The sequence below is a fragment of the Salvia hispanica genome, chromosome 6 (genome assembly GCF_023119035.1).
Source record: "Salvia hispanica cultivar TCC Black 2014 chromosome 6, UniMelb_Shisp_WGS_1.0, whole genome shotgun sequence".
In the NCBI taxonomy this organism is placed as follows: Eukaryota; Viridiplantae; Streptophyta; class Magnoliopsida; order Lamiales; family Lamiaceae; genus Salvia; species Salvia hispanica.
Genome location: NC_062970.1, coordinates 32348112 through 32372289, shown reverse-complemented (window position 1 = coordinate 32372289; position 24178 = coordinate 32348112). Strand labels below are relative to the sequence as shown.

The following is a 24178-nucleotide window of genomic DNA, read 5'->3' as shown; positions in this document are numbered from 1 at the left end:
ATTCTCCGACGTCCCCCATCTATCGATTTTCAAGAAGAATGAACATTAGCAAACTAACCTTGATATGGTAACAAGTTGATATAACAAATAGTAATAGAATTATACATTTTCTCCATCAAAAGTTGACACTTCTAATATCAGTAGAAAGGGTTCAGCAGCGTACACTGAAGATTTGAAACAGTAACCATACATACCATGTCACGTTTAATTTAAAGGATGTAATTTACAGACATATAGATTCAAGGAATGGCGCCAAGAGAGTGGAAGTCACTCGATTGGGCATCTCCCTTGGATGAGGTGCTGTACATGTTCTTCAGCAGGTCCTGGATTTTGTTGTACATTGCATGGGGAGGCTCACTTGTTCCAGCACTGCTTTGTGTTGGTCTCAAGCTCTCCTGAAGCTTGATCTTTTCAAACAAATACTGCTTCTCAGCTTCAGCCTCGTGCAATCTTTGCTTGAGATATCTACTAGCGTAATCCTCTTCTGACTTCTCAGTCTTGGCAAGTGCGATTCTTTGCAGCCTCTCAGCTTCACGGCGAGCCTCATTGGCCTTCAGCTCAAACATGTCTGCCTCAGCCTGTTTAAGCCTTACAATACTTTCAAGCTCATCAATTTGAATCTTTTTCCTCTGCCGCTCTGTCTTCAGAGCAGAAACTTCACGCGCTTTGTCCTTCAGCTCTTGCTCACAAGCTTCTACAGCCAAGCGGGCCTTTTTGACCATCCGCATCTTCTCCTCAGCAACAATTTCCATCTTTTTAACAGCTTCTTGTACCACATCAGCTATCCTATTGAATGCCTCCTGTGGCGATATCATCCTGCCATCTTCATTCTCTTGGTTCTTTGAAGGGTCTGCCTCAAGTTCTGAAAACAAAACACATTTAGAATTCATGGAAGAAGAAAGACATGTACAGGAAACATGCGAAATACTGTCATTTTAGGTCGGAAAGTTCTAATTCCTCAAAAACGATTAAACATAGAACAGGCTCCAAGAGCCTTTGACGCTGAAAGCAGAAAAACGAGCTAGGTAAGTACATAACTGACTGTCCTTTACATGTTAACATCATAAACAGAAAGAGGAATATCCAAATCCCTGAAGAAGTAAAGCAGAAAACTACCAGAAGATAAACAAAATTTACAGTGTTAAAACCAGAATGTCAGTTTAGCAATTTGTCCACATAATATGCCAAGAGTAAAATTGTGAAAACAAAACACACATGAATCTTCAAAGAATTCATACATACTGTCAGTGTGTGGAGACATATTGCTCAATGGCACACAGATGAATATCCAGTAAAAATAACATCAGAAGAACCTTACCTTGAAACAACATTAAGATTACTTTACAAGCCACAGTTTCAGCAACCCCAGTTTTTAATTTCTCCATAAGCTCCTCGCACTTCCAGAACAGCTTCCTGCCTCTTGAATCTTCACTCCCACGGAAAATTCTACTTACAAAGTCAAGTTCTCTTATTAGTGCATCCCTATCCCAGCTAGGTGCACAGTGCAGGAAGACATCTTTTACCCACCCTACTAGCTCAGATGTCCTATTGCAAGCTCGGCACCTTAAAAGCATCTCTGCAGAGCTTGAACCGTTAGTAACACAAGGTCCCATTCCAATAAGCCCATTCCGAATAGCACAGTCCGTGTGAGTCCAATGAGAGCATGAATCACACCCTATCCAGCGGCATGTGTTAACCTCGAAATCGAACTTGTTGCAGATGGTACACATACAGAGGTTGCAGAAACCATTTCTCTTTGAGCACAACTCACACATGCAGTCCTCTGCTGGCAATGCACTTCCACATGCAATGTTTCTGCACCTTTTGTACAGGAAAATGTCAATAAGAGAAGCCTGGGAGAGGCTAACACTTGGATGCAAAAATGCCTGAATACCAGTCTTTATAGAAACAAGAATCTCTAGTTGAACTCTGTGTGCCATGACCAGAGTTTGCTCTGTCAAATCACCCCTACTTTGGACCAGCTTCTGAAGAAACAGAAACTCCTCTCTTTGCTGAGAACCGCCCAAGCCTTCAAGAAAAGTACGGAGCTCGTTTTTAAACTTGTCAAGATACTTGTCCGGGAGGTTTTGCATCTTCTCTGCTACAATGTCCACCCTCTCGCGTGCCACATCTCGAAGAGACATCTTATCAGAGCTCGAAAAGTTACGGACAACAGAGTGCTCAGCAAATCCATTCTCTTTCTCCTTCTCCATTTTTTTTGCAACCAAAGCATCAGCTGTGGGCCAGGTTTCTCGTGAACTGGCACTCTCCGAAGGAGATTCGTGCACCTGATCAGAATTCGAGCCACGCTCAAGATTAGGAGATCCACACGCATCTGCTGAAACCAAGGACAGGGAGGTCTGCAGCCCCCCACCACCAGGGCGAGGTTGCTGACGAGGAGGCAACATTGAGGATTGATTGTTGAAATGAGATCCAGACGGCGTCCCCATCTGGAGCAAAGCATAAATTAGACTTAACAACGTTTTTCTTTATTCAAAACTAGCATATGCTCTCTCACTCTAAAAACTACCACACAAAATTTGTAAGGTCGGCATTAACAAGTGAAAAAACAGTAAAATTTGCAGGGAATTTAAGGATTCTTCAGACTAAGCTATAAAATCAGTGATCCATGCTTCAAAACAAGAAATAGAAACAATTTAATTTCACAAATATACACTAATACTACCATGATTACAGAGCCGAGAATAAAATACGAACCTAACACAGCCAAAGAGATGAGCAGCGAGATCTAGAGCAGATGAATTTACACCACGCACCTAACCTTGCAATTGAGCTGAATAATTGCCCCCTTTTGGTTGGATTTAGAAACCCTAGGCCACCAGCGGAGAAATAAAGTCTCCTGGGTTTCTTTCCTCTTTGACCCGACGATATTCGATGGATGTTCAATAAAATCGACCTCTTTACTTTAACTTTAACAGTAGCTCGCTTATGGTAGGACCCACCATTGCAGCTTTTACTGTTTCTTCGTGTTTGACTTTTATACGCTGTCAGATTCTTTCTTCTCGGATGCAACTCACAAAACAAATTTTATGGAGTAATTACAGTAGTTAATATTATTCCTACTTAGTAATTATTTTTTGTTTAATCAAATTAAATTCATGACATAATGTTCATTATATTGGCAACGTTAACAACTTCTGCCAATACATGATATAGTAGTTATTTTTAACTGACAGAATAAAGAATATATATTATGGTTTTCTTACATACGGAGTAATTTTTAACAATATTTTTAAGAGGGAACATCTTTTTTGGTCCACGAACTTTGTCAAAGTATTATTTTAAGTCCGTAAACTTTGAAAATATCATTTGAGGTCCATCAATTATGAGTTAATATCATTTGAAGTACTTTTTTACTATTTTTAAGTTTTTCTGGACGAAAATACCCTCAATACCTTAGAGAGTATATATTTTTAATAAACTTATCATATACTCATATTTTTTATAAATATCTTTACTATATATTTTTGATAAATTTTCTAAATATAATTTGACCTTCAATATTATCACTTAATTTTGTGACATGCAAGAAAAGATCCTTATTCAATTTTTTATTATTAAAGAAAAGTTATTTATTCAATTTTAAAATTCTTTAATATAAAGAATTGAAGAAGCAATTTGACTTGCATGTCACAAAACTAAGTGATAATATTGAAGGTCAAATTATATTTAGAAAATTCGTCAAAAATATATTGTAAAGATATTTATAAAAAATATGAGTATATGATAAGTTTATTAAAAATATATACTCTTTAAGGTATTGAGGGTATTTTCGTCCAGAAAAACTTGAAAATAGTAAAAAAGTACTTCAAATGATATTAACTCATAGTTGATGGACCTCAAATGATATTTTCAAAGTTCACGGACCTAAAATAATACTTTGACAAAGTTCGTGGACCAAAAAAGATGTTCTCTCTATTTTTAATAACTTCAAACGACAATATTTTCCTTTCATAATTCCATGCGCATCGATGGTTTAATTAATGCATAGTAGTAAAAACACAAGTGTTGATTTTTAAACCAGCTGAGTTGTATAATCAAATTTAATATTTGTCCGGTCACAATTAAGTTGAGTCGTATTTTTTGGAGATGTCTAACTAAATTAAGCCATTTTCTTTTTCGACAAAAAATAAAACATTCAATCAGTCTTAATTTATTCTCTCACCTGCTATACTCTCTATTTATCTGTTACGAGTACACCGGCATCACCAGGGGACACCGCAAGAATGAGAGACGATAATGCAAGCTCAGGAAACAACAAGGTGAGTAGTGAGGAGGAGGAAGAGACCGAGACTGATGTGGGAGAGACTCCAAATGAGCTTAAAGTCGACAATAAAACGCTGGGAAGGAAACTAAGGCCACGCAAGTACATCAAGGCACCGGACCGGTATCAAGATTACATCGCCAAATAAGGGCGACGAAGGGCTGCACTGTTTTTTGGTTATTTTTACTTTTTTTTTGTTTTTCTTTTTGTTAAGTTCTTTATTTTGATTGCAAGTGGCGGGCCAAAACTATGCCCCGTTCGGATTTTCTTTGTTGGTTATTTCCCGAATAAATAGGTTAGGTCGAACCAATCATAGGGTCCTTAGCATTATAGAAAGAGCTATTTCGTTGATGACGTTTAATTAATGAAATATTTTGCCCAAACTTCTCTTGTTTCGTAAGTTATTATTGTTAAACCTATGTTGCCGACGGGACAACCCCGCGCCAGCCACCGACGGACGCCGCCGTCGAGCCTCCCAAGCCACCGGTAGTCGCTCGTTCTTCTCAAGATGATAGCAAACAGACTAGTTACGGAGTACGTCTGTAACATTATCTTTCCTATTTCATTCCTATTTCCTACTTCTGAACACAATTTCTTAATCTCCGTATCCAAAAGTTTTAACTCAACTTAGTTGCGACGAAGTAGTTAGTCAGAAAGTTAAAAAAATACTCCCCTCGTCCCTTATAAATAGACTACATTTATCATTTTAAAATATCACTTAAAAATAAATTAATTATATTTAAAGAAACTTTTTTTCTCTTTGGGTCTTACTTTTCAAATTCGTGTCATCTCAAATATTTTCTATTAAATTTTTTAATGGAGGGATGAAATACTAATATTTTTCAGTAATCGACCACGTTTATCTTTAATTTGTAAATTGAATAATCGAGTTGTTGCATGAACTCAAAGTTTTTAATTATGGCATATATTTTCTATTCAACATAGTAAAAATGAAAAATTACGGAGTACATTAAAATATACAGTTTTCACATCTTGTGTTTAGTTTAATTTAAAAATGAAGTGGTGTACTACTGATTAGGACTTCCTAACCCAATTTACACACCATTACTAGATTTCTAGTTCACACTTTACGTTGAAACTTGTCGCTCTTAACTAGTAGTAGTAGAAAACAAGAAACAACACGCGCTTTCCTCTGTGTACGGTTTCGCTTAGTTTCACCTGCAACACAATAAAAACTACTCATTCCAATCACAAATCAACAAGAGAATTCCACAATTCTTTTCCGAGGTATGTTCTTGCTTCGCAATCTCATCTCTGATTACGTTTTTGTTTCTTCTTTTCCAGTTATGCCGTTCATAGTTTGTAATCTAAAGGAGTATGATTTTCCAGAGGCTAGGTTGAAGGTGATTTTGTTTGTGCAAGTGTTTTGATTTTATTCGTGCTGTGTATTTTAATTTTCAGCATCTTAGAACTGATTCTACTTGTTGGTGAGGTGTTGAAATTTTGTATTGGTGGAGGAATTTATTCTGCCTTTCCGTTGAGATATTTCAGCTTTTTGTAAATAAATACACGTTTAGAGATACATAGATTATTCGATTTGATTAGCTCATGATAAGGAAGTAATTAGCGAATTCATGGTAATTAGCGCTAAATATATGAAAATAACAAAGGCTATCTGCTGTTTACTAAGATGGTCGAAACTTTGGGAATTTTTATAATTCATATCCAATTGAAAGGTGTGTGGATTAGGGATATCCTGGTGATGAAGATATAATACTCACTCATGTATCAAAAACCCCTAAGAGTAATGAATGCATTCAGTATCATTATGAGCATTCCTTATTAGTATTTCTTTCATAGCGGATATTTATCACAACTCACAAGCTATCAAGCATAAAATGAACTCAATAGTAAAAACGTCAAACTCGAGAACTCTGTAGGAGTTTCATTCTTTCTGTTCATGGAAGCATGAGTTGTTTATTAAAGTTGCAACCTTTTCTCTGTTCCTTGTTTGGATTGGCAGAGATGACTCTATGAGTTGGATAACATACCTATCAATTCATTCGGTTTGCTGTATTTGATGGAAAATATGTGTGCAAAGTTGCATGCATTTGATGTCTCGTGCTTTTACTTATTTGTTAACCCACCTCCGGGAGAGGGTATGTAAGGCTCTCTTAGCTTATTTTGGAACTAAGACTTTCTATTGTTGAAAACTTTAAATGCATTGACCCTTTGTTCTTTTGAATGGCAGGTTTGGGTTCGTCTTTGTTTCTTATGATATAGTTGCAATTGCTCGTAGATCTACAACCCTTCTTGTTGTTTGTGAACCTTGCTGCCATTTGTGAGGCTGATCTCAGAAGAAGGCTTCTAGTCAAATTTTGGAAGAAATAGTTTAGTGATGCAGAAGGCATCCAAGGAAGCTTCAAGTATCAACTCTCACCTTGTGCCTAGTAAAAACCAAGATACTGAACTTTCTTTTCAGGCTTGTGCTGAACCATTCTACACACTGGAATCAACACCAATGACTGGTTATGCTGTCTTCAGTTCACCTACAGCTGTGAGCGTCTCTTCCAGTAAGAGTCCCTTCTCTCCACAACTTTCTCATTCTTATGCATCAGACGTCCATCACTCATCGGAGAATAGCTCATCTCTGAATGGTTCTTTTGAAGCCAATGATGAGAGCAATTTGGCTCATTCGCTATGGCTGTTGAGCAATGAGTTACTCGGACCTGAATGTGGTAGTGACTATAATGGATCCTTAACTGATGAATCAGTGCAGCCTTACTGCTCCACTAGGTACCATAGAATCGTAGAGATGGCCCCAGACATGGACCTGAAACACCTGCTCATAGCCTGTGCTGAAGTAGTATCTGAAGCTGATATCATCCCTTTCTCTGAAAGAAGGATTGCAGCATCAGCTGCAGAAACTTTGATGGACATAATACAGGAAAGGGTTTCGGTATCAGGTGATCCTTTACAGAGATTAGGTGCGTACATCTTGGAAGCGCTCAGGGCAAGATTGCTCTCGTCTGGAAGCTTAATCTGCAAAAAGTTGAAGTGCGATGAACCATCAGGTCCCGACTTGATGTCTCACATGCAGTTGATTGCTCAAATCTGCCCATTCTACAAATTTGCTTATATGGCTGCTGGTGCTGTCATTGGGGAAGCCATGGAAAATGAAAAAAGAATTCACATAATTGATTTTCAGATTGCACAGGGCAGTCAATGGTTGTCTTTCATTCAAGCTGTCTCTCGTCAGCCTGATGGTCCACCATATGTTCGCATCACAGGTGTAGATGATTCTGAATCAGCTCATGCTCGAGGTGGAGGGCTGGAGGTAGTTGGTCAGAGACTATCCCAATTAGCATTGTCGTGTGGAGTACCTTTCGAATTCCATGGAGCAGGAACATCAGGGTCTGATGTAAAACTAGAGAATCTTAATATGCAGCATGGGGAAGCGCTAGCTGTAAACTTCCCTTATGTACTGCATCACATACCTGACGAGAGCGTGAGCACTAGCAATCACCGAGACCGCCTCCTTAGACTGGTGAAGAGCTTGTCTCCCAAGGTTATGACCCTTGTTGAGCAGGAATCGAACACCAACACTGCTACTTTCTCGAAACGATTTCGCGAAACTCTGGAGTACTACGCAGCGATGTTCGAGTGCATAGATGCAGCAGGGTTGGCAAGAGATGAGATGCAGAGGATTAATGCAGAGGAGCATTGTGTGGCGAAGGATGTGGTGAGCATAATAGCTTGCGAGGGGAACGAGAGGATGGAAAGGCACGAGGTGTTTGGCAAATGGAGGTCGAGACTAAGAATGGCTGGATTCTCGCAAATTGGACTCAGTCCGAGTGTTACAAGTGGTGTAAGGAATATGTTGAAAGAATATAGCCCCAATTACGCACTTGCAGAGGCTGATGGTGCTGTTTGTATTAGATGGAAAAACAAAGCTCTTGTATCATTTTCTGCTTGGAGATGAAAGCAGAGAGGAGAGGATGGATATGTTCGTCCAAGTATGCTACTCTGTATGAATCATTTTCATATCAAAGTTTTCTTATTTATGTAATCACTTTCATTGTTGTGTATTTCCTAAATACACTCGTCTCCACGTGACATCTTTCATGGATCATACTTCCTTGTGCAAATACATGTGGATCCTCAACAGGTTTAAATTATATGCAGCCGGAGCCGAAAATAGTATAGCACCTTTTTTTATTAGTATAATAAATAAAATCAGTAAATATTATCATGTGAAATGTAAGTGTGGTACATGTAAGATTTAGTAAAAGAATGATGGCAGTATATCAGAAGAAGCAAAAATATGCCGCGGCTAAAAATAGGAAGGAATAAAGTCTTGATGCAAGATTTCCTCATTCCGCATGCTGACCAACTCCAATCAATCTTTCATTTCCTATCAGACGTTAAACCTAAATAGCATCACATCCCCTTCTTGCACCACATAATCTTTACCCTCAGATCTCAACTGCATGATATTCACAAATTAAATGTATAATCAACATGTGAATTTGGAAAAGTAAAGCAATAACTGAAATTGCACAACAATATTATCTTTAAAAGTAAAAAGGTGTGTGTGTAACGAGCATATTTAGATCCTTTTTCACAATCATGCAAAGTGCACAAAATATCAAGACATCCAACAAATGAGAAGTTTAACCTTCCACTTGATCATAAGTATCTCCAAAATCAGTACACGGGAAAGAAAACGATTCAACTATAGGAACTATAAGCACAATTATGAAATATTAGAAATCCCCTTCATATAGACATAGGTTGTTTTCCAGCTAAAACTGCTTAGTATATTTGGAGTGTATTGTATTTTATGTTTCAATAGGGCTTGGGGTTGGGATGGGAGAATTTGACGATACACTGAGAACAGACAAGATATAAGCCTATTAAATTAGTACAGTAGCCATAGGAATAAGAGCTAAGAACGGAGCATCGACTTACCAGACCCTTCTCCCTTGCAGCCGAAAATGAACCAGCAGCAACAAAATCATCATAGGCAACCTAATAAACCAATTGATTTCAAAAGCTTAAATACAATTAGAGATGATGCACCGTGCATTCCTTCTACAATGATAGATTTCCTTGTACATTGCATTACTTAGAAAACTAGAATGCTCATCAATTCAATCGAGCAATCATGGTCTACTTTTAAATAAATTTTTTTACAATATCCACAGATTTAAAGAACACAGTTACTAGATTCTAGGTGATGTCATGATATCAAAAAATAATTGCAGCATAAAGTAGAGTATATGAAATGAATCCTTATTAAGAATATGCTGGATTACCTAATTTTATCACCATTACAGTTATTTGTGAAAAATATAAACAATTGTGGCCCTGCTATAGAAGGCTATAGTGTTTGTATACTTAACTATTACCGTTTCTGCTCTAATAAAGCCTCTCTCAAAGTCAGAATGAATAACGCCAGCTGCTTTTGGTGCAGTCATTCCTGCATATACTGAGAATTAATTAGGAATTTTACATGCATAGAATCAGCATCCATGTACCTTACATATCTCCACCCAGAAGACCATATAACTAATACCCCAGATTTGGCCAACATCATTAGGGCAGAAAACACAATTTCAAGGATTGTTTCCATAAGCAATCTTTCAAATTCTCAACCAAAGTTTCTATTCAGGCTGCTACAGTATAGCAATGACTATATTTATGGTCCGTCTCCATGAAATGTAAATAACAGCTGACAGAAAGAGAAATAGGAACAACCTGCTCGTATGGTCCAAGCTTTTGTTTCCTATATTTAAAAATAAAACAGAATTTTAGCACCAAAGTAAGAATACATTTATTGCTCAAAGAAATATTCAGTTTTGTTTCACCTTCTCGCCAGAAGTGAAATAAGTGCGCAGTCCAAGAAGGCTGTATGTTGCCCTTATCAGATTGCCCAGCCCGCTTTCTTTAACTCCAAGAGATGCCAAGTATTCAATTCTTTCTTCTGGTACCAATTCACTAAGCTCTGCCTCAACCTGAAGTTTGAGAAACATAAACTTAATTATCTGGAAGAAAGGTTCCATGAAATCTGTTTCTGTATGGGTGAGATGTCTTTTTAACAAATTATCTATTAATACGTTCTGATACACAGAAACATCTTACCTGTGCTGAGACAGTTATTAGTCCAGATTGTAAGTCAGAAGCAAGGTTCATGACTTCTTTAACATGAGAATTATTTCCAGGATCAGCTAGATCAGATTCTGCCACATTTGCCACATATATAACAGGTTTCATAGTAAGTAAACAGAGATGCCTCACGGCATCCTTTTCAAAATCTGTCAAAGAAACTGATCGTGCTGGTTTTCCATCCATGAGTGCCGGCTCGATTTTTTCCAGAGCAGACTTCTCTGCTTCCTCCTGCAAGCAAATTAAGAAAATATTCAGGACTTTTTGCTTGCATACCACTTATGAGCTAATTGTAATAGTTAAGAAGAGCATGAAGAGCTAACCTTCACTCTGGACTGTGTATCTTTGGCTTTTCCTTTCTTGAGCTTATCCAATCTTTTCTCGACCTGTACTCTTGCCCAAGGCACAAATTCATGTTACACTTTTCAAACAGGAGTGAATGCTAAGCTCTCAGATATTGCCAATGCCGCTGGGTGATCTTAAAGTGATTAGAACAGGATAGAAGGTGTATTCTCGATTTCTCGGCAGTCGGCACAAGAAGTGGCATAGCGGCCTGTTTAGTGTGTTTTATTGTTCAGTTATTGGTTATTAGTTGCTATTTTATTTACTTAGTACTTTCTTCAAAAGGCTTTTGCATGGGCCTTAGATGAGTCAGTTGAGTCGGGATTTAGATGGGTTATCAGGTAGATCATATTTTGTTGAACAGAAATATATATATAGCTCCTCGAATTCTCGCTGAGTTGCTGCAGAATGTCAGTATAAAAGAGAGAGAAGACTAATGTATTCGATCTAAAAAAAGCCACCAATCAGTTAAGTTACTCTTTACTTTTACTCTTTAAGTTATGTATCTTAAGTATGGTAGTCATGTTTAAGCTCTATCTACTTCTTGGTAGCTCCAACTAATGGATATTAGTACTTTTTCGAATTGGTCGAGATATGAAAGTAGCAGGGAAGTAGATTGATGTTGTACAATTTGGTAGTCATATTTAATTTGTTTGAAAATAATGAGATTGCGTACTATAATCTAGGCATGGACTATATTTTAAATGTCTTATACTACATGATGAAATAAAAATGGAATTGCAGGAAAGTATAGCATACCTGATCTATATCTGAAAATACCAACTCTAAATTGATGACGTCGATATCAGATTTTGGATCAACTTTTCCGTTCACATGAACAATGTCGTTATCATCAAAACAACGCACCACCTATAATATTATGCAAAATTTGAAACTAATATAAATAAATTAATAGTAATATACTCATGAGCTATTGCTATCATCTTGAGATATATGGTTGGTTCATCATGAAACAAGAACCACTTTGAGCTTTCCCCTCCCCTTTCATCAACAAAGCAACCCAAAATATAACAACAAATGTACATGAAACCAACAAAGGCTTCCAATAATCCAAGGAAAGCATAATATAAGTTTTATGTAAGCAACTCCAACAATACACCTACTAAGAAGATTTAATGATCAATGAAGATACTCAAATTCAATGTAAAGCTACATACTTGGAGTATAGAATCCACTTCACGAATATGTGATAAGAACTTATTACCCAAACCCTGCAACCAAAAAATCATAAACAAAACCACAAAACAAGAAAATTAGAATCCTCAACTATTGCTAATCATAAGGTATATACTACTCCACTATCAGATTAAAATGCTTCACCTCCCCTTGACTAGCTCCCTTTACGAGACCAGCTATATCGACAAACTCTATAGATGCTGGAACTCCTCGCTGTGATTTGCTGAGCTCTGAAAGTACATTGAGGCGTTGATCCGGGACAGCAACAATCCCTACATTCGGTTCTATTGTACAAAAAGGAAAATTTGCAGCCTGAGCCTTTCCATTTTCAACCTACAAACAATGTCATTCAAATCATATAATCACTGTACAGCTACAAAGCGCATCCAAATTTATTTCAAAGCATAATCCGAAACCAAAACGCGAATTTTCACTAAAATTCAAAATGTAAAATAACGGAAGCTGAGAAGTGCGGCGAAATAACTTTGAACTAACGAGCACCCGAACCAGAGGGATTTACAGTAATATTCAGATTAAACATGTGCAAACACCAATTGAAATGGAAATATTGACAAAAAGTTGCTCGACGGAAAAGAAAATGAGTTGAATAATTGAGAAAGGTGCATACAACAGCGTTGAAGAGAGTGGACTTGCCGACGTTGGGGAGACCAACAATGCCGGCTCTGAGGCTCATGCTTATCTTGGCGGCAGAGAAGCGGCGGTTGAATAAGAGCATCGACTGAGGGGGTTTGGATAGATTGGGGCATTGGAAAAGGAGGGGAAATTTGTGAGCAACAGATAATGATGCTGATGATACTGAAGGAATCAAATGAGGGCTCAAAATTAATCTCGACATTATTGATGAAGAGATTGTGTCAACTGAAGGTCGAGGTTTTGTGGTGAGCTATGGAATTAGTGTGTGTATTTGTGTTTTTTTTTTTTCTGTTTTCTTGATAAAAATTTCTAAAATTAACAATTTTTTCAAGGTACAACTGAGAGTTAAAATGGGTATTTTCTTGCTTCTGGAGTATTTTCTTTTTAATAAGCATCACCTAACATCTCCTACTACCGCCACTTATTTATTTATGTAGTACTCCCTCCGTCCCACTTAAAATGCAACATTTGGAAATCGGTACGGGATTTTATGTAGTGTTGTTTTGTGAGTTAATGAAGAGAGAGTAAAGTAAGAGAGATGAAAAAGTAGAGATAGAGTTGTTTCCATTTTAGGAAACGTTTCATTTTTAATGGGACAACCAAAAAAGGAAAACGTTGCATTTTTAATGGGACAGAGGGAGTATGTAGTATGAGATGTTATTAGTGACCCCTTGTGTTTTTCTATTTTTTCAAGTTTTCAAAGTAAGTAATAATGCTAAAAATCAAATGTACCCTAGGATTAATTTTAAAAGTACCTTGGTTTATACTCCAAAGTCCACATATTGCTTATTGAGAACTTCATGAATTTTAATAAATCGGTAGTATTGTTTGAAAATTAATACTGAAACCTCTGATGTTAGGCAAATAGTACTTGTATGACTATCTAACTAGATAAATATAGATGAAAAAAAGCATCATAGATTAAAAAAAAATTGCATACAAAAAATTTAATATAATACTTCATTAATTAAAGTATTTCTTTGCTACCAACGGGTTGCAGTTGGCAGCGCGGAGATATGGTGATATGGGTTCAAACCCCACCACCCGTTGGGAGACTTTCGGTCTTAATCCACAAGCTCAGTCGAACAGGATTAAATCCGAATGTAGATTCGGAACACCCGTGAAAAAAAAAAGTATTTCTTTGCTAATCATTCTACATGCTAGAATCAATACTATTCACTCATAACTGTCAAATTGATAAAGTAAAAAAATAAAAATAATTAGTGAATCGATGTTGATGGACAATCAAATCTACTTCAGTTCTAGTACTTTGACTCCACAAAAGTACTCAATTCATCCCTAAAAATTTACTACCTCCGTCCCCCAAATTTACTAACTCATTATCACTCATATTTTATATAAAACTAATACTCCGTATATAAAAAGTAGAACTCACATTTCACTATTTTTTGAATCCACTTTTTATTACATTTTTTAAAAATTGTGTTATGTCAAATGGTGACAAATTTTTGGGAACAAATGGAGTATTAAATTTCTACCTATATTTATTTGTCTAAAGTGATAAAAGTAGTCTCAATTCAAGATTTAGACTTATTTATAGGTGGGAGGAAGTTGTGTGTGCTTTGGCTTTGGACTTGGAAAAATCTAAATTAGCCATTTCAATTAAAATCAGGCATGGTCGCACGGAAAGGTTGAATTTGCTCTATTGTTCGCTAAAATATGAGCGGTCCATGCAGTTTGCCTCCAACCACACCGCACGTACGAAACGTCCAGATCTATTGCTGAGAGATTATGTGGGTTTGGGTTTGGCAGCAACAAACCCCATGGTCTACGTGTTTCATCGTAGAGTGAATAGTGTAAAAAGAATGGGTCAAATGGCTAATCTAGAGAATGGGAATAGGTAAGAAGATTCAAGGCCAATATCGGACACAACACATGGAAAAGGTGCAAGCCACGTCGATCCTTCAGAGGATCACAAGGTAACAATCACAAACACGTTAAAATCCATGTGATGTAGTATACTCCCTCCGTTCCATTGTAGTAGAGTCATTTTTCCATTTCCGTCCGTTCCATAGTAGTAGAGTCATTTCTACAAAAGGAAATAATTAGGGCAGTTAATGACAAATTAAAGGTTTTAATTAAAAACCCCTTATTACACTTAACAATTAAAAAAACAAAAATAAAAAAATTAGAAAATGCGGAACCCACAAAGTCTAATTCTTTGAATCTCTTCATCTCACACCCTTCTCTCTCTTCATCTCAAACCCTTCTCTCTCTCGACCTCACCCAAAAATTCCGGCGATTCGGTCGTCGTTCTGCTTAGAGAACTCTAATCTAACGCTCTATGTCCCAGTCGTCTTCTCTCACCTCCGTTGAGCCGATAAACCTGTGATTCCCTCGATGGTCAAACCCACGCAGCCCCCTCGCCGACGCATTGGAAAATTGGTGGTCGATCCCGCGGTAGAGGTCGTATTCGAGGCAGTTCCCAACACGGTAGAGATCGTGGAGCCTCATCAGCCCTTGTGATTGAGTCTGACAATGTTTCCCCACTTCTTTCCAAGAGAGAAAATGAGAGATATAAGGTTTGCTTTAGTGCTGATTTATTTCCTGGCTACTAGCGTTGGATCTTCCAGGATCCTTTTGCACGAGGTTATTAGTGTCTGCTTTTTTTTTTTTACAAATTTTACACACCATACCGGATTTTCATAAATGCCACCATACCAATTGTAGCAATATACATTAGGAATATAAACTTCTAAATTTCAAAATCCAAACCAAGCTTCTAGCACTTTGAATTTCTTCCGATTGGATGATTTTGATACATCAGATAGATGTGTGTCGCATGGTCCTTGGATGAATCTGTTATAACCTGCTCCTTCGTGTTTTTTGCAGGATAAACTAGATATGAGCCCTATAAGGAGGTCGACGCCAAGTTTTTGATGTAAATGTGCACAAATAATGATTTGGGTGAGATCTTTCTATACTATCTTTGCTTGAATTGTTGTGTCCCTAGTTTAGAGCATAAAATTGTGATTTGCTTGAACTATGGTGTCTCTGCCTCATTTTATTTATGTGGTGTACATTGTTGGCTGGTTGCTTGGAAAGTTGTTTGGAGTTTTGTGCATTGCTGCTTAGTTGTTGGTTGATGTGCATTGTTGGCTAGCTGTTGGCTATTTGTTGGGTTCTAAGCATTGTTGGTTGGATGTTGGCTTATTGTTGGATGGTTGTTGACTGGTTGAGCATGTCATGTGTGTTATATGTGCATTATTGAGGGATTTTGTAAAGCTATTTGATGGGAAGGTTTTGTAAAGCTATTTGATGGGTGAGTTGAACAAGTTTTGCTTAGCCATTTCATATCTGCATTACATTCAAAAAGCTTTACAAAAATATGCATGATTTATGCATTATGTTTCTCAACATAATGCAATACTCATGCAACCCTTTTAGCTTAACAAAATCTAACATGCACTACCATTTTTCACAAAAAAAACCCCATAATGTGCATTGTCATAGCTTAAACGTCTTCAGCCTCTTCAATCACTTTAGCCCCTTCAATATGCTCAGCCCCTACAATCACTTCAATCCCTGCAATATGCTCAGCCCCTTTAACGTCTTCAGCCCCGTCAATCACTTTAGCCCCTTCAATATGGTCAGCCCATGCAATCACTTCAGCAAACACTTCAGTCCCTGCAATATGCTCAGCCCTTTCAATCACTTCAGCCCCTGCAATGACACCTGCCCCTCCTATCTGTTGAATACCCAAAGCTTGAGATATTATATGAAGCCCTTCATTACAGCCCATTGTCTCCAAGTATTCAATAGCCTCAATGGCCAGGTCCACGAGAACCTCTAGATTGGTGGGAAGTTGGGCATGTCTCCTGAGGCTCGCCTTTTTCATATGTGGGATTTTGTATTTGTTTTGTCCCTGGACCTTCATTATCTCCACCATACAGCTTTGCAGGGATAAGAAAACATTCTCCAATGTCCGAGGAGCTAAATCATTGAAAGATTTCTCCATAGCTTGAACTAATTGATCTAAATTGTTGCATGCAGTCTAATGTTGCAATGACTGTATTGCCCTAAACTACCCTAAGTCGTTCACATTAGTGTCAGGTGAGTTTGGTGGTTGTTGAACTAGTGACATTGAGAACCCATTCTGATTGGCAGCCTGTATAAAATCTGGAACATCATTTGAAATGTGTGACTTTGCATTATCTTGTTGTATCTTGATATCCTTGGATGCCCTATCTGGCCATTTTACCATGATGGCAGGGATTATCTGAGTAAATACATGAAAATGATTGAAATGGGGTCATGAATGAAACTGGAAATAAATATTCTTGCACATTTTGCATTAAAACTAGTGGGTCATGAAGTTGTAGGCCCATTGGAATGCATTTAAAGTGTGCATATAGTAAAAGCATTAGGATAATGCACACATACACTTGTTATTAGACAATCCTTGATCACAATCTTTGTGATACTCTCTATGGGCTTTGTCTCTAGTGTGCCTGCGGGTCTGTTCTTGCTTGACCTTTGGGCTGCAACTTGTTGTGTAAAGGGAAAAATCCCAATTTTCCCGTCAAATAAGCATTCACTGTTTGATCCAAATAGTGGTCTGCTCACTGCACACATGAACATTATCTTTGAAATAAATTTCTTATTGCTACATGTCCTATGTGGTTCTTACTCCCCTGGTGCGAGATAGTATCGATCTGAACATTTTGTGATATAAAACCATTTTTCATCAATGTGAATGGTATTGTGCATGTTTTTGAATCTGATCCTATTCAGGATCATATCCAATTCAGGATCATATCCAATTCTAATGCTTCCAAGCTGAATCTCATGCATAGCAGCTTATTATCAGCTGGTAAATCTGGCGGATGGCCGAAGTATGTGGCCTGATCAAACCTGCTTTGACCCATCTCCAAACTGTGGTTTTGGAACATTTTAACCCAGCACTCAAGCTCAAGAGGTTGCTCCTCTTAGAGTACTGCAGGCTCACTAAGAAATCAACATCTAAAGTAACTCTCTTGGGATAATACCTGGTCTTTTTGTTGTTTACCAACTGAATTGCCTGACATGCAGCTTGTTGTTTTTTGGCAGCATTCCACAGCCTTGTGCATGATTGACGGGAAATCTTGAACTTCAGTTGCGCCTCCTTCATCGTACCCCGGGGTGGTTTTCCATTGACGCACTTCCCGACTATGAACTGCACAACCTGGTTTTTAAACTCGGGACGGAATTCAATTCGATCCATTTATTGCATTGAAGAAGTTATGAAGACTTGAGGTTGTTGGAGCATTGAATTTGAAGCATTGAATCTGAAGAAGTTGAAGTGAATGTGTTTATAGAAGTTGTTGAACATAAATTTCAATGTATATTCACTTCTGCCGCCCATTTTTTGGTGGCAAAACTGGCGTCTCATTTTTTGTTAAAATTTGATCTTATTTTTAATTTACAAGTGTTTCACAGGTGCTATTAAACATATTGTATTTTTGTGCATATTTCTTGAATTAATGGAAGTGGGATCTAGTGATAAGTGGTGGTATTAATAAGTGTTGGTAAATGCATAACATGTTATTACTAGCATTAATCGCGTTTATTGCATTATCTCAAATCACATGTTTGCATTATGACATTAATAAGTGTTGGTAAATGATTTAAATCATTTATTGCATTAAATGTGTTGGCAATTGAAACTAAAAATATAACATATAACTGTCCCACATCAGTGTCAAGAGAAAACTGAAACTAGTATATAAGTCTCATGGGCCCTCCTCCTATCACCAATTGGTTTTAGGATGGAACCCATGGATTTCTATTATGGTATCAGAGCGGGTCGCCGACTGTGGGTCAAATTTAACTGACCCAGCAGTATATCTGGGCCGAAACTGAAAAAATGACTTACCCAGTAGTATATCTGGACTTAAAATTTGGGCCAAGTGGTCCAACCGACTGAAAAAAATTTGGGCCAAGTGGTCCAATCGATCAGAAAAGACTTAAAATTTGGGCCAAGTGATCCAACCGACTGAAAAAAATTGGGCCAAGTGGTCCAATCGATCAGAAAAAAGTCCAACCCCTCCAAGGTTCACCTTGAAGGATTTGAGTGAGGGTGTTGGCAATTGAAACTAAAAATATAACATATAACTGTCCCACATCGGTGTCAAGAGAAAACTAAAACTAGTATATAAGTCTCATGGGCCCTCCTCCTATCACCAATTGGTTTTAGGATGGAACCCATAGATTTCTATCAAAATGTTTTAAGGAGTATGGAAAATTGATTATGAAAATAAATATTTATACCTTTTATTACCTCTATAAATATAGCATTAACATGATTGATGATCAAATCCAAAAATTTGCATTTAATGATTTGAATGATATATGGAAAATTGTATCAATAAAATACGTGCACATTTAACACATCCAAAAATGAGGAGTGAAAAGAGGGGGAATTAGCCTTGAATAATCTAAATTTGTTATAAGATGACCAAATAACAAAAAAATGAGTAGCAGTCTATAAAGAGCCTTTAGAAGTCATTCCATAAGTGCATTTCCATATAAAAAGTCATTCCATGATAATTTTCCATCACCAAATTCATTACAGAAACATTCAATACAACAACAAGAGCCATTAGAAGTCAAGTCCCCATTCTATACATGCCAAACTATATTAGCAAAAAACACCATTGATGTAACCATGGGGCAAAAATGAAATAGCACAGTTAGGAGCCAAAAGTAGCAGCAGCAAAAGTGGCAGCAGAATTTGGAGTCAAAACTAGCAACAACAACAACACTTATTTATGGATCACAAGCAAAACTTGAAACCCATTGTTGTTCACATTTGGCAGCAACTGTGGAACAAGTTAGAAAAGGAGAGCCAATAACATTTTAAGTCAAAGAAGAAAGGTCGAATCCGGATTATATGAATATATTAGTCCGGTCATTATCAGTGTTCCAACGATCAACCATACGAAAGATGGATATAATTGCAAATGTTTGCATCATCAAATATTTTTTTACGTAATTGCAAACCTCTAAACATAATGAACAAATATTGAACAGATTTATCATATTGAACAAATATTGAACAAATTCATCAGATTCAAATAATGAACAAACCTCTAAATATTTCAGACAACCTCCAAAAAACCAACATTTAGATTCAAACTCACCTGATTCTGGTGAGATGAACATCTCAGGCCAATATATTGCCAGAAATTCCATGACAACTCTCTCTGAATTATAAATAATCGGTTTTTTAATCCTGTTATCACCTGCTTCAGAAATCTGTGCACAAAACTCAGATTTTTTGCAATAACACAAAGGGAAAATTCAATTAATGGTTACTCTGCAATTGAAATTAAAGAGCTAATCGTTCAACACAAACAAAGAAACCTAAATATCACTGAAACAAGAGACTAAAATACCTTTGTCGATGTGGCCAAAAGCGACTGCGAGAAGTCAAATGGGAGTTTCATCTCTTGCACCACCGTGTCAGATTCGTCACAAGGAGGAATCATCTCTGGCACCACCATGTCGGAATCGTCAAACAAAAGAACCATCTCCTGCACTACCGCGATCAAGTCTTCGAACGGCAGAACGGTCTCCACCGTACCAGAGCCCTCAAACGAAATCAGAGTCTCTGGCACCAACGTTTCCGATTCCTTCACTGAAACATCCGGATCAGGCCCTGAACTTTTAAAATCCGAAATGGGGGCGACAAGAACTCTTCTGAACAAAGAGTGATTCACGATACGCCGGAGTGGAGGGCTGCGGCTGCGGTAACGCCAGGGGGGAGTGTCTGGCACGATAGTGTTCATTTCGGATTTCATTCACAGAAGATATGGAGGGAGATGAGAAGGAGAAAAGATTGATGAACTAGGATCTGATTTATTTTGGGGTGACTGCTTAATTGTTGATTTAGTTTGAATCTTGAGTGTGGAGTGGTGCCTCGATTATTTAGCTTTTAGGAGGGACCCAATTTATGTTGATTAAAATAAAAGGAAAATAAATACTTTATCTACTTTGTTAACAATCCCACTTAATACACTAAACATCCATTTCTTATTCTCAGTGCCGGAAAGAAGTGTCCATACTACAATGGAACGAAGGGAGTATGATTTTGATATGTTCATTATATATCTATATTACTTGCATGAAAACTAATTTAATCACATAATAACCTTAATAGATCCTTAAAGATCTGTTTGACTTTCGCGTAATTACGATATGCAACCCCAATAGATGTGGGGGCTATCACTCACGTGGTTGGATTTGGTGTCGCCACTCGTCGAATATTGGCCCACCCGTCGGACCTTCTCCCAAGTTGGGATATACTTGAAAGGCTTCTTGGCGTCCTATTGGTAGATACTGAGTGTCGACGTCATAACTTCGTTCTCACTTAATCCGCTACCGCATCGCTTCTCCTCATTGTTGAAGATGTCACAAAACTTTGAATCTCACTCGTTCAAAGTGAGAACGAGGCATCGTGTATTTATGGTGGGGAGCTCCAACGGGCTTGGTGGTGTTGTACGTCTCAGCGATCTTCTCCCAAGATACCTTCGAATTTTGTTGGTTGTTGATGATCGGATCCTATGAAATACCGATCAACACTTCAAACAATTTTTGCGTCTCGGACTGGGAGTAGGGCACATGGGCATCGTCGTCCAATTGTGGCTCAGGCACGTTGGACACCAATATTTCCTCCTATTACTGTGTTGGGTAAGTTGTTGGGCATGCGGCATATATGTGGGATATATACGCATTCTCATTTGAGCTCGGGTGGGCCGTTTGTGAGATGACGATCCGGGAATTTGGCGATCTGGCATGTTCAGATAAAATTCACTCCAACCATCGTTGTCTCTGGCGAACATTTTTGCAATAAAATGTGAAAGGAATTGAAGTATATCTGTAGAGAAAATTGAATGAGTTTTTTTTATGTGAAACAAATTCTGGGGTGCATATGATATTTATATACTCTATTAGTCCACCAATACAAGAAGATGACCCAACAGGGATTTTAAGAAGTAGAAAGTTGGTTGAAAAGTTAATTTTATAATAAAATATGAATGAAATAAGATAAAATTAGTGGAATAGGGGTCCATTACCAAATGTAGTGGAATAGGGGCGCATTACTTTCATAAAAATAAAACAAAACAAAATTCTAAACATACAAAAAGTCAAAAGGGTCCCAATTTCCTCTATCTCACTTCAATTATTACACACTCCAACAACCACTACTCATTTCATTTATTACACACTCCACCAATTTCTTAAAACTTAGAATTAAATCTTACTCTTAAACTGGGACGGAGGGAGTAACAAAATGGAAAGATTATTTGTGGACGGAGGTAGTATCATTTTAAAAGAAAAAGTATCATTTTAAAAGAAAATGAATGATTAAAAAATGAGAAACTGCAAAAATGGGTGAAAAATGATACTCCCTCCGTTTTTTAAAAATAGCAACTATTTCTGTTTTTTTCTGTTCCTTAAAAATAAAAACTTTAGAATATTTCTATTTTAGGACATGGATCCCACAATCCACTAACTCTACTTTCACTACTTTTTCTCTTCCTTTATGTTACTTTACTCATTTTTCTTTTCATCTCTCTTACTTTACTAATTATTCTCACATACTTTACCAACTGTGCATTAAAACCCGTGTCGTTTCAAATGTTTCTATTTTTTGAATATGGAGGGAGTAATATAAAAGTTATTTGGAACAAAGGAATAAAATTTGAATTAAAAAATATTTTTCTATAAAAATAAATTACATTTCATAAATCATATAAAAAGCCACTGGGGAAAATAGGCTTCATGTCTCGGAGTGAGGGGTTTGCGGAGGAAGGGCACATGGTGTTACCCATGTTCAGGGTCAGCAAAACATAATGCAACCTCTATTTTGCGAATGCCCTTAATGGCTTAAATATCTTTTAATGTAGAAAAAAACACTAACGTGCATCGCATTAAACATATGGTCATATAATGAATTTTTTCCATAACATTTAGTAATTTTTAGTAATTAAATTCCGAACAAATAAAATTTGTTCACAAATGGTCCTTTTTGGCCTGTATCATCACAAGACTAATGGTCAGCGCTAATTAACTAATTTTTACCTAATTAGGTCCAATTTTTCTTTTTAAAAAATAAGAAATTAAGATTATGCTGCCACCTTCTTCTTCGCCCAGCTGTCTCCAACGATATTCTTAAGATATTTAACTTCAAGTATATTATGCGATAAGCTATTTGACGAAAGAATCAAGGAGACGCTGAAGTCTTTTTTCCGCCGCATCTCCCACTACATCTCCCTCAACGTGCCGATTTAGTCCAATTCAATCAACATCTCCTCCTTCCACCATGCGTCCATGCCGTTACCAATTGGTCACCATCGTTCGTGAATGACAACCTTGGCTGCCCACAAGTGTTAAGTTACAAATTATGGGTAAAAATGATGTGAATAAATTGTCAGTCAAAAGTTATTTTTGGGTTATGTTATGGGCTAAAAATTTGTACATTTATAAATTTTTTAGTAAGTACTCTTTAATTAATGCATAATTGAAGAGTAAGAAAAATAAGTAGAAGAAAAAGTGCATAATTACAATAATAGTGTAAGTAGATAATAGAACTAATATTATTAGTAGTGTTTAATAGTGGATACTAGTGTTATAAATTGTAAACAAATTAAAGTATATGGATAATAAGTTTGGGAGAAATTTCGATAAATGAAAATAAGATATTTTTAAGAGATAGACAAAAAAAATTCCTTATTTTTCTGTGAGGGAATATGTATTTAAGATTTCATGTTATTTTCTCAACTTTCCACTTAATTTTTCATCATGTACGTAAAATCTAAATAAATTTATTGGAACTGAAAATACTCTCTTCATCCTCCATTATTAGCCTCAATTTTACATTTTGATATGTTCGTTATTAATTGTCTCAATTCTAATACTTTTGATAATAAATTGATTAGACAAATATTCCACAAACTAATTACCCCTCTTATTAATAAAACTATTACTCCTCCGCCTAATAAGAATATGAACTCTATCAGACCACCTCCACCGGTGACATTCCACACAATGTCACACATAAAAGACAAAATAAACATAAATAAAAGCAACTGTAAATTAATCAAAAGCAACCGCCACTCATCTCTCGGGAGCATCCTTCCGCCACTAGAAAAAGTGAGGGGGCACATGCCATATGTCTTAATATTATTGGCTGAATATTGAAATATTTCTTATTTTTGTTTTCTCACTTTTTATTATTAATTTATTTTAGGGTTTTTGGTTTTTTAAACCAAAACCTTTCCCCGAATTTCAGTTTTTCCCATAAATTATGAGATTTGTTTTTAAAACCACGAACTTTCATTTCGTTAGGATTTTCCCAACCCGACCCAAATAGCACATTTCCGACCCGAATAGGATAATTCAAAATGTTAAAGTTGTGTTTTGTTTATTCAGAAGTTGTCATTTGTTATGTAATAATTGTGACTGTATGTATTATTGTGCCAAATAGGATCAATGTAATCAATTTAGTGACAAATAGGATTAAAATTGATACGTAGACAACCCGGGTTTCGTCGTTGACCCGCCGGG

At 36.9% G+C, this 24178-nt stretch overlaps 3 protein-coding genes across 8 annotated transcripts; 1 reads left to right on the top strand and 2 right to left on the bottom strand.

Annotated features, from left to right (window-relative positions):
• Nucleotides 1-81: 81 nt before the first annotated feature.
• LOC125193877 (OBERON-like protein) lies at nucleotides 82-2908 on the bottom strand. 3 transcript variants are annotated; one of them, XM_048091810.1, is made up of 3 exons: nucleotides 2778-2908; nucleotides 1319-2450; nucleotides 82-862 (listed from the first exon to the last, which is right to left on the bottom strand). In XM_048091810.1, the coding sequence occupies exons 2-3, from the start codon at nucleotides 2448-2450 to the stop codon at nucleotides 240-242; spliced, it is 1755 nt and encodes a 584-aa protein (XP_047947767.1). In that variant the 5' UTR covers nucleotides 2778-2908; the 3' UTR covers nucleotides 82-239. The 3 variants fall into 3 exon arrangements, with proteins under 3 accessions (XP_047947767.1, XP_047947768.1, XP_047947766.1); XM_048091811.1 differs by having other exon boundaries at nucleotides 2783-2902; XM_048091809.1 differs by having other exon boundaries at nucleotides 2719-2898.
• A 2470-nt stretch (nucleotides 2909-5378) lies between these two features.
• LOC125193417 (scarecrow-like protein 13) lies at nucleotides 5379-8424 on the top strand. 3 transcript variants are annotated; one of them, XM_048091205.1, is made up of 3 exons: nucleotides 5379-5533; nucleotides 6498-6672; nucleotides 6729-8424. In XM_048091205.1, exon 3 carries the CDS (start codon nucleotides 6768-6770, stop codon nucleotides 8226-8228), a length of 1461 nt encoding a protein of 486 aa, XP_047947162.1. In that variant the 5' UTR covers nucleotides 5379-5533; nucleotides 6498-6672; nucleotides 6729-6767; the 3' UTR covers nucleotides 8229-8424. The 3 variants fall into 3 exon arrangements, with proteins under 3 accessions (XP_047947162.1, XP_047947161.1, XP_047947159.1); XM_048091204.1 differs by having other exon boundaries at nucleotides 6498-6819; nucleotides 6916-8424; XM_048091202.1 differs by having other exon boundaries at nucleotides 6498-8424.
• A 20-nt stretch (nucleotides 8425-8444) lies between these two features.
• On the bottom strand, nucleotides 8445-12900 carry LOC125193418 (ribosome-binding ATPase YchF). 2 transcript variants are annotated; one of them, XM_048091206.1, is made up of 11 exons: nucleotides 12582-12900; nucleotides 12098-12286; nucleotides 11935-11988; nucleotides 11516-11626; nucleotides 10738-10800; nucleotides 10391-10645; nucleotides 10117-10263; nucleotides 10007-10034; nucleotides 9652-9728; nucleotides 9218-9277; nucleotides 8445-8732 (listed from the first exon to the last, which is right to left on the bottom strand). In XM_048091206.1, the coding sequence occupies exons 1-11, from the start codon at nucleotides 12807-12809 to the stop codon at nucleotides 8664-8666; spliced, it is 1281 nt and encodes a 426-aa protein (XP_047947163.1). In that variant the 5' UTR covers nucleotides 12810-12900; the 3' UTR covers nucleotides 8445-8663. The 2 variants fall into 2 exon arrangements, with proteins under 2 accessions (XP_047947163.1, XP_047947164.1); XM_048091207.1 differs by having other exon boundaries at nucleotides 9658-9728; nucleotides 12582-12899.
• Between the last annotated feature and the right edge of the window lie 11278 nt (nucleotides 12901-24178).

Bases quoted from the DNA above. Each gene is read 5' to 3' on its own strand.
- LOC125193877 (XM_048091810.1), bottom strand. From the start codon at position 2,450: ATGGGGACGCCGTCTGGATCTCATTTCAACAATCAATCCTCAATGTTG. The intron at 863-1,318 runs GTAAGGTTCTTC...TTTTGTTTTCAG, and splicing joins AATCTTAATGTTGTTTCAAG to AACTTGAGGCAGACCCTTCA.
- LOC125193417 (XM_048091202.1), top strand. From the start codon at position 6,645: ATGCAGAAGGCATCCAAGGAAGCTTCAAGTATCAACTCTCACCTTGTG.
- LOC125193418 (XM_048091206.1), bottom strand. From the start codon at position 12,809: ATGTCGAGATTAATTTTGAGCCCTCATTTGATTCCTTCAGTATCATCA. The intron at 11,627-11,934 runs GTATGTAGCTTT...ATAATATTATAG, and splicing joins AAGTGGATTCTATACTCCAA to GTGGTGCGTTGTTTTGATGA. The intron at 10,801-11,515 runs GTATGCTATACT...GCAAGAGTACAG, and splicing joins TATTTTCAGATATAGATCAG to GTCGAGAAAAGATTGGATAA.